Below are 10,176 nucleotides of genomic sequence, written 5' to 3' on the forward strand. Positions count from 1 at the left end.
TAGAATGCTGGTTTTGGCTTTAGAAGACCTAGGTTCTAATCTTGCTTCTGCTTTCTGCTACAGGTGTGAGTTTGGGCAAATTAAGGATTGAATCACATGACCTCCTTTTCAGTTCAGAATCAATGATCTCTTAACAACTCTTTAATACGTGTTAAATTGTGACAATAGTGCTTCAATTCAAGGATCAGAGGGCACAGGGAACCATTTAATAGGGATTCTATTCTTTGTCAGATATATAAAATTGCATAGAAAAACAGTAGAACCCTATTAAAATGCAGATCCAGTGATAATGCTGGTTTTTACCTTTTAGGGAAATAACAACTGTGGTACTTACATAATATTTTAATGTTTACAAAGCACTTTACATGCATAGCCTCATTTGAAATTCACAATTCTGTCACAACCAGTTACCACTAATTAACATATGAGGAAACTGAGACTCAAAGAAGTTTAGTTGTCTTTTCAGGAGCTCACTACCAGTGAGGAATCATCTGACCTGGGATTTGAACCAAGATCATCCTGGCAATAAGTCCAAGACCTTAATCACTGCTCCCTGAAGAGGTGCATGCATACATTACTGTGTACAGGGGGACAGGATCTGATCTCAGCATAAATAAATTTATGGTCAGTGTTTTTCCCACTGCCTATATGTTAATACTAATATCCAATAATATGTGACATATCTTGGCATCGGAGTTATTTGTCTCATGTCAAGGAATCACATCAATACATGATAAAGTCCTGGTGCTTGACAACTGGGACACTTTGCTACTACTTTGCCACTTTTTTCCTACTGCCTTGGGGAAAATGATCTTGTATGAAATTTAAAATTTTGACACATAGGGAAAAAAAGCATAGGATCATTTATTTCAAGCTGAAAGGAATCTTTTAAAATATGAATTCCAATTGGCTCATTTTACAGAGGAAGAAACTAAAACCAAAGATGGAATGACTTGCCCAAAGTCACAGAGAGAATTATTGGCCAGGCCAGCTTTGCATCAAGTAACTTCAGATACAGCGGTTTTCCACTCTTTCTTCCCAAGACCACCTAGTGTAATAAGCAAAGACTTCACTAGCAAAAAGCCATCTTTAGTCCTATGTTAAATTATGCTGTCTCAAAACTCATTTCTTTTCATCTTATATCCTCTCTTCAAATTCATTTTTTCCCTTAACTTGGAGCAATCATTTCAGCAGCAAATCACATGCAGTAATTCAAGTTAGGAGTTGATTAGCATGCACTCGGGTTCATTTCTAAGGCAGATACAAAAAAAAAAAAATTGTAAATATAAACTTCTGCTCTTGTGACTTTTTATCCCATGAAAGCAAAATAAGGGGAAATTACTTGTAATAATTTTCTTAGTATTTTCAGAAGGGAACTGTTTCTAATTTGTGTAAAAAAAAATTTGATGACTTCCTCCCTCCCCATCCCATCTATGCCCTCCCCAATGCTGTAGTACCTTCATCCTTCCATAATAGATGCCTTTCTATATTTGCTAAAATAAGCAACCAAATTCTCCATACTTAAGAAATAGTTTCGCGTCTTGAAATGCAATAAAACTTTGGTTTAGAAAGCTAAAACTGACTTACTCAATTAAAATTCTTACTCTAGATTCAAGGGTGTGGGACCAGCTGTCTCATTACATAAAATGCTCCAGATTACACTTTCACAGGGGAAGGTTTTATGTAAAATCATCAGCAAAACCAACAGGGTTTGCCATTCTCATTCACATTCAACCAGTCAGGAAGGAAAGTTGTCTTTACAAGAAATGAATCGGCAGTGACATGGTCCAGCTGGAGATTTCAGCTGTTTTGTAATTGAATTAGGTCAGTGAATGATCAGTTTGTTTGTGGCAATAGGGACTGATTATGATGGTACTAAAAACAAATAGAAGGGCTACCATAATAAGGTCTCTGATCTGTTTCTTATGAAATTCTGACCATTGCCACAACTCCAGATAAATGCATGAAACATAACCTGCAATGTACTCATAATAATAACCTAGTCATTTTTGTGGAAAATAGTGAGCATCTTTAAGAAAAAAAAATGCAAGTCTCACGGGAATTATCTACAGTGGCAAAAGAATTTTGTCATGACAGAGTTCACAAGGAAGCTATGAATAGTGGAAAGATCTCTAGACTTGGAATAAAGAAATCTGAAACTGAGTCTGATACTAACTAGCTCTGTGACTGCAGACATGTCAATCCAGCTGAGACTCAGTTTGCTTTTTGTTAAAAATGGAGATAATCTCTGCTTCACAAGGTTTTATTAATCAAGTGAGATAATGTATGTTATCTACTTTGTGGAGGGCTATAAAATGACAGATATTATTATTATTTTCTCTAGTCTCTTCCAAGGTCCATTGCAACACCTTCAATATTAAACTTTTTCTCTTGCCTAACCAAATTCCCATCAAAACTAATTCCACTTCTGTATGCTACTAAATGGAGAAATAATTCTTCTGAGGGATAGGGAAGTATTTTTTAAAAGTAAAATAGAGAGGAAGCCAAGACTAGTATATCGAGAGTCAGTCTCGGAATCAGGAGGACCTGAGTCCAAGTGTAGTCTCTGACACATATTAGTTGTTTGACCCTAATAAAATCATGTAAATTCTCAGTGCTTTTAAAAAGTTTTATAATATTATAATAAGCAGAATTGAGTGTTTCTGTATTGTAGAGATGAGGTTTTCTACTCTGTGGTTCCTAACCATAATGAAATCACAATAAACTAAAGTCAACTAAATAAATAAAAATACGAAACAATATAAGAAATATTATTACAAGACTTCTACCTATTTCTTTCATTTTATTTAAATTTCAAGCTGTATGATTCTTAATTTCTTGATAAATCAAATGGCTGCTTTGAAAGATACAGAAACAGGATATTTGCCATAAGGAGTCATGCTCAATATCCATTGAGAACAGTATGACAATGTTTCCCTCTAAAGAACTTCAGAGTTGTCTTTCTTGACATTTTACTAAAAAATTTAGAAAAGTATACTCATAAGTACACTCAATATACTTTCTGTTAGTAACTCATTATGGCATGAGAAAACTGTCAGGCTACTATGAGTTATGTTTCTTCTTGGCCACTGAGTACCATTTTATTATTGATATTAAAGAAGACATGTTGAAAGGAAAAGGGTAAATATCCCCCCAAATATGCTACTTTTTAAAAGTATTATTTGATTCCAAGTGAAAAAAATTTCATTCTTCTAACTAAAACCTAATTTAGGCAGACCAGAAACAACTCTGCATGATAGCAAGTGCCTTAGAAGATGGTACCATGACTGCTGAACTGGCTGGGATAATAAAACGACTGTGGAAAGACCCAGGAATCCAGGCCTGCTTTGATAGGGCATCAGAATATCAACTCAATGACTCAGCAGCATAGTAAGTAAATTCATTCTTATATGTATTTTCAATGAAATATGTTAAAAGTCAAATAGAATAATCAATTTGTAAAGAGTAATAGAGAAAAAATTCTATGTGCATTTGTAACATTGAAAATACTAAAGAGATAGCATATGGAATGAAGTAAAAAAAAAAAAGCTAAGGTAAGAGAAGTTAGACTTGAAAATAATTACCAGATATGCTTTCATATAACTGTTTATCCAGCTGTTGCACTTGAGAAGATAAATAATGTGATATATTTGCCAAGTTAAATGCACAACATGGTCTAGTCATAATAAAATCAGGATGCTAATGTTTATAAAGGACTCAACACTCACAAAAATTAAGTATTTTTCAAAAAAGGAAATGATTGAATGACCTTCCCTGTATATACTTGTGTGCGTATGCAAACATACATATATTTCCCTGACACATACTAGGTCTGAGATCTTGAAAAGTCAATTAATCTCTCAGTTTCCAGGGTAACTCTGTAAAGACAGCAAGTTGTAAGATACGTACTTAGTCTGCATCAGGAGGAATTTTTCTCTGCTTGCTTCTTACAACAATGAAATCACATAGATAATAAAAAGATAGATACATAGATATATAAGTACTCAGAGGAATAGAGAGAGAGAGATAAGGGCTGCAACTGTGATTTCAGTGATATAGGGAACTGAATACTTAGAAAACTTGCTTTGCTAAGTCAATTTGGACATTTTCTGTAACTTGGAGAGTCGTAAAGTGTTGCCTAGAGCACTGGAGGGAATAAAAGTCTTGTTTGAAAAGCAAAGCAGAACCAAACAATCTAGGTTTTCCTCGTACCTGTCAAAATGCAAATGCTGACTTCATTGAATTGGCCCTTAAATCTAAAAATATATTGGCAAACTAAAACTTTGTTTAATATCAGAGAAACTGGTTGTACTTCTATTTGCCAGAAGCAAGGCTTCACTTTGGGACAAAAACAAAATATGTATATATAAACATATATGCATATATACACACACATACATACATACATGTATGTTTGAAAAATATGTGTATATGTGTGTGTATGACATATTTCACAGTACCACATAATAAGTCTCAGGATTATAAATGTTCAAAGAAATCTCAAAGAAATAAGGTAAAATAAATGAAGAAATAGTTGACCAGCCATCACTTCTTTTCTAAAAGAAATACAGAATGTCTCATAATACAGAACTGTGTTCACACCAAAGCCTAAAATAGGAGGATAATAATAAAGAATACCTACATAAATGGCTCTTATACATGTGCTGATGAAAATCACTCTAGGGGAGGAATCATTACCTATTTTGCATCAAAGAGGTATTTTTATTTTCATTTTGGCTTAAGATTTTTGGGGGGTTGACTTTATGAGAGAACTCCTTACCCAAACAGGTAAGACCTATTGCTGGCAAAATGAGAAGAGCTAGGCATGATAGAATAGTAGATATGGGTGGATGTGTCAACTTGGGCATCTGCTGGGTAAAGGCTGGCTGGGACCACTGGTTTAGGATTAAAGTGGAAAATAATCACACACACAGAGATGCTGTGAATGTAATAAACAGAAACAAGATCATTTCAAAAATCAGAAGACTGTGTATGAAATGGGAGACATTATATGTAGTTTGGATTTTTGTGTGTATTAAATTTAACACTATAGTAACAAAAGTGCCTTGTTTGTATGCATCCCCTTCTTAACTTCCTTCTCATTGTGGGGTACTTTCTAACGATTTATTGATAACATTTTTCTTTCTGTTCCTTTTGTTGCGTTATTATCCCACATGTAACAAATAAGTACATTCCAGCAAAAATAAATTTCTGCATTGACTATGCCTGAATATGTATCTCTTTTGGCACCTGTTGTCTACCACTTCTGTGCCAAGGGATAGAAAATATGGCACATCATTAGTCTTATGGAGTTGTGATTAGTCACTGAGAGTTCTGTAGTCTTTAAGAGTTATTTTCCCTTAAAATTCTTTTGGTCATTGAACAAATTTTTCTCCTGGTTCTATTCAATTTATGCTATATTAGTTCATAGAAATTTTAATAGGATTCATTGAAACTATAATATGTATTACTTCTTACTCTCTAATAATATTCTATTAGCCTTCATACTCTATAATTCATTCAGCCATCTCTTTTTTGATGAATATCACCTTTTTTCATCTTTTTGCCATAATAAAAACGTGGCTATAAATATTTGCTATTTTTCTACATAAGTTCTTTGTCTGAGTCTTTTACTGCTTTGGGGTGTACACCTTTGACATTTACATTTTGCAACCCAGTATCACACAGTCAAAAGGTTTAGAAAATTTAGTGACTTTTGGGATTTAATTGTAAATTATTTTCCAGAATAGTTGAACCAATTCAAAGTGCAACCAACAATGCATTGGCACATGCCATTTTCCTCATCTGTTATCGTTCCAATCCAAAAGGTATTAGGTTGAAACTTATAACTGTTTAAACTCGCATTTCTTTTATTACTAGTTATTTTATAATTTTCTCTTATGGTTAATAAAAGCTTGCATTTCTTCCTTTGAAAACTGCCTCTTCATATTATTTGACCACTTATCTTTTGGGAAATCAAGTGGCAAATTCATTGGGTGGTCAAAGCATAGACTTATATAAGGGTGAGGCCTTAGAGAAAATCTGGTGAAGTCCAACCCTTCTCATTTTATAGATGAGACACAGAGGGGAAAAGTAAACACAAATTCGGGACTAATTAATTATTTGACATGGGCAACAAGTAGCAGAGCTAGCATTTGAGATCTTCTGACTATTAGAAAATTTTCCATAAAAATCTATTTTTATATATATATATATATATATATATATATATATATATATATAGTCTTCAGGTATACATACATACAAATATATATATGTGTGTATATATATCATTAGAAATATTATTTTTAAACAGATATAGGAAATAACCAGTCTTTCAAAACAATTGAACCAAATTATTGAATGGTTCCTATTTTTTTTCCAGTTTTACAAGATAGGCATCCACAACCAAATACCGAATTTGCATATTAAACAATATTTTCACATTCAAATAAGCTTCATCGTGAATGGAAATGAAGATGTTTAAATATGTCCTTTAAGCATTTTTTCCACCATCTAACAGACATAGTTTTTAAATTATCTTAATTTTGAAAGGTATGTTTATTTTTTTTGAAAGACTTCATGACTCAACAGACTAATACCCTTCCTAGTTCATAGGCATATTCAGGTAAATAGCCAACTCTGTATGTATCATACTACATTAAAGTTCATGGAAACTGAGAAGCATATGTTCTCAATTCTTTCTGCAGAAACATTTATTCTATATACTAGGAGTAACTTTTGAAAAATCACTTTATCAACTATTATCTTTTGTTTTTCAGTTGTTTCAGTCTTGTATGACTCTTTGTGACCCCATTTGGGCTTTTCTTGGCAAAGACATTGAAATTGCTTGCCATGTCTTTCCCCAGCTCATTTTACAGATGAGGAAACTGAGACAAATAGGGTTGTGACTTGGCCAAGGTCACACAGCTAATAAGTGCCTGAGGCCACATTTGAACTCAGGTCTTCCTGACTCCAGGCTCAGTGCTCCATCTGCTGTGTCACCCAGCTGTCCTCCCCCCCCCCCACACACACACATATATTATCTTGGCTTTGCTAAACTGAAAAGGAATCACTATTTTGGGGGAAAAGTGATGAATTATAGGTTTACTTATACTCAAAAGGGAAGTCATTATTTTCCCCCATTAAAGCCCTCAACCCCACACCCTCACATATATTACACTTGGAGAAAGGAGTCTTCTCCAGATCTTTTTGTTTCTGTTGAGGATTCTCCCATTCTCCCATTTACATAGACTTGATTCCGCAGAATCATCCTTAATTCTTCACTTCCTATATATTATTAGTTATGAAGCCACACTGATTCTATGTCCACAACAGCTCTCTCATTCTTTGATCCTCTCAAATGATCACTCTTCTAGCTCATTGCCTCTTGTCTGCTCTCTTCATCACAATGTCTGGATTATTGCAGCAATCTCAAAAGTGATCTCTGTGGTTCTAAATCTCCCCGCCTTCCAATCTGTCCTTCACATTGCAGCAAAAATAATTTACCTAAACTATGTGGCTCTTTGTGTCCCTCCTTTGCTCAAAAACCTTCAGTGGCTTTCCATTTGACTATAGGTTAAGATGCAAACTTGTCTACCTGGCATTTTAAACCTTCCACAATCTGGCCCCCACCTACTTTTCTTGTATTGCATATTATTCTCCTTCACACACTCTGTATTCCCACAAAATTTGCTTCCTGACTATAACCAGAGTATGACATTTCTCAGTACCTATTCACAGACTTGATTTCATGTTTATGACACCATCCCTTCTGATGACTTCCTTGCAGAACCTTTGTCTGCCTTCAAAGTTCAGCTTAGGTACCATCTCCTATGAGAAACCTTTCCTGATTCTCCCAAATATTAAGCCCTCTCTCCTTCAAACTATAATGCATTATGAGTCCACCTACATGTTATAGTTACACACACACACACACACACACACACACCCCATAAAACATAAGCTCCCTGAGGGCAAGAACTCTTTTCTTTGTGTCCTTGCATCACTTATGTGTAACACAGGGGTGGGGATGCTGTGACCTCAAGGCCACATGTGGCATTCCAGGTCCTCAATTGTGGCCCTTTGACTGAATCCAAACTTCACAAAACAACTCCTTTTATTAAGGGGATTTGTTACTAACCCAACAGGCATTCAGTACATATATGTTTTGTTCTGTGTCCAAGCCAGGAAGCATTGTGTAATTTAAAGAATGCTGGAGATGCTTATTCAAATCCCAAGTCTGCCATCTATTAGCAGAGTGACTCTTGGCAAGTCACTTAAACTTTTCTGAGCCTCAGCTTCCTCATCTGTAAAATGGCTACAAAATACCTGTAGTAGCTACCTCATAGGAGTTTAAAAGACTTAAATAAAATATATACAGCACTTATTAAACTTCAAGGTGCTATAAAGATCTTTCAATATCATAGGTTCGAAACTAGGGGTGGGGGAAAAATGTATCCTTTTCTGTAAAACAAGGTAAACTATCTAATCTCTGGTTCCTTACAATAGTAGTAAGGACACTGAATTTTAAATCTAGGTTTGAAACATGGTTGTGTCATTCTTTATCTTTCTTGTTTTTTTTCCTTTTGGAAGGCAATTGAGGTTAAGTAACTTGCCCAAGGTTACATGGCTAGTTTTGTGTGTATGTGTATGTGTGTGTTAAGTGTCTGAGGCCGGAACCGAACTCGGGTCCTCCTGACTCCAGGGCCGGCACTTACTCACTGCGCCACCTAGCCTCCCCTCTATCTTTCTAACATTGGACAAACCATTTAATATTTCTGGGACTTTGTTTCCTCTCTAAGCCAACTTTTTTTTTTAATAGATGAAGAAATTAAGTCCCAGAGACCTTAAGGAAGTTGATCAACGTTACACAAATAGTAACTGAGAGCATCAATTTTCAAACTCAGACTCTCTTATTCCAAATGCATTAATCTTTCCAGTATTCAAAGGAAATTAGGAAATTTCTCATAAAACACTTCAAATTATGTATAATAAAACCACTTGCCTGGGGTTCTCCGACTACTATGTTATGGAACAGGGAATAGAACCCACTCATTTCAGCACAAAGCCATTATCACCCATAAGTGACAAAATTACACCAAAGCGATCGTCAATACTTACATTCATCTGATTATGAGACTGTTGTTGTTTGAATATTATAAATGCAAGAGGGAAGCTTGTGATACCTGATGGATCTCAGGCTGCAGCTTTGAACTGTAAGGAGATAAGAGCAGCTGCTAAGTTGCCAGCGTATTTAATATTTGAAGTTAAAGGTCCATCACCCAGAAAGGACTAGCCATTTAAAAACCTTTCTGTGTTGCTAATTTATCAGATGCATTGGGCTGAAATTTATAGCATGGTAAATAAGCTAGTAGTTTTCCCTGATCCAGAGTGCTGAGAGACAGGAAATAGTAAATACTGAGTCTGATTCTACAACTAAAAGGTTGGCTGCTGAGGTGGTGTGATACTCCTTAGTGATGCCCTCCTTAAGTTTAAATGGGGGGTGTGAAACTTGGGCTCCCCCTGCAGGAGACTGAAAATGAGAAGGTTTCCAGAGACATTATTCCATTATTCCAAAATAGAATTGTAAATCTGGCAGACTGTCAGTAACAATATCCTCTATAAACAATAAGTCTTTCAGATAATGCTATGGGAAATTTCCTGATAGCATTTCATCATGTTGATTGGAACCTCCTGGGATTTTGTGGTGATTTGAGCCTTACAGCTAAGGCTCTGAGGTAGTTCCAGCCTAGACACACAGGATCATAGGGTAATAGGTCTAGTGCAGGAAAGGATCTCATAAACAAGCTAGGCCAACCCTCTCATTCTGCAGATTAAAAGCAAAGCTTTAGGGAGGTTAAGAGACCTTGCTCATGATCACAGATGTTGCTACTGAGCCCTGGTCCTTTAGCTCCAGATCCTTGAGAATCTTGAAGAGATTAGACTAAGGTCTAAAAGAAAACAAACTGTATCTGGAATGAATGTCAGAGATTAGATAGTCTGATATGCTGGAAACTAAGACCCAAAGAGGCTAAATGCCTTGCCTTAGGTCCCAAAGTTAGATAAGTATCAGGGACAGGATTTAAAACCTGAACTTCTAAGTCTAAAGTCTTTGAGATTTTAGAAGGTATTTTAAAGATTATCTAGCTCTCTCTCTCTCTCTCTCTCTCTCTC

At 35.4% G+C, this 10,176-nt stretch overlaps 1 protein-coding gene across 1 annotated transcript in view; it reads left to right on the forward strand.

Annotated features, from left to right (window-relative positions):
- The window catches only part of LOC138176030 (guanine nucleotide-binding protein G(t) subunit alpha-3), a 53,513-nt gene that overhangs the window by 20,655 nt on the left and 22,682 nt on the right, over positions 1-10,176 (forward strand). Inside the window, exon 4 of the mRNA XM_069106763.1 lies at positions 3,233-3,390. Within this exon, the coding sequence (XP_068962864.1) occupies positions 3,233-3,390 (158 nt within the window). The remainder of the gene's footprint in view (positions 1-3,232; positions 3,391-10,176) is intronic.

This window comes from Petaurus breviceps, unplaced genomic scaffold (genome assembly GCF_028583685.1).
Source record: "Petaurus breviceps papuanus isolate PSGF00001 unplaced genomic scaffold, PetGlider_PUasm1.0 80, whole genome shotgun sequence".
NCBI classification, from domain to species: Eukaryota; Metazoa; Chordata; class Mammalia; order Diprotodontia; family Petauridae; genus Petaurus; species Petaurus breviceps.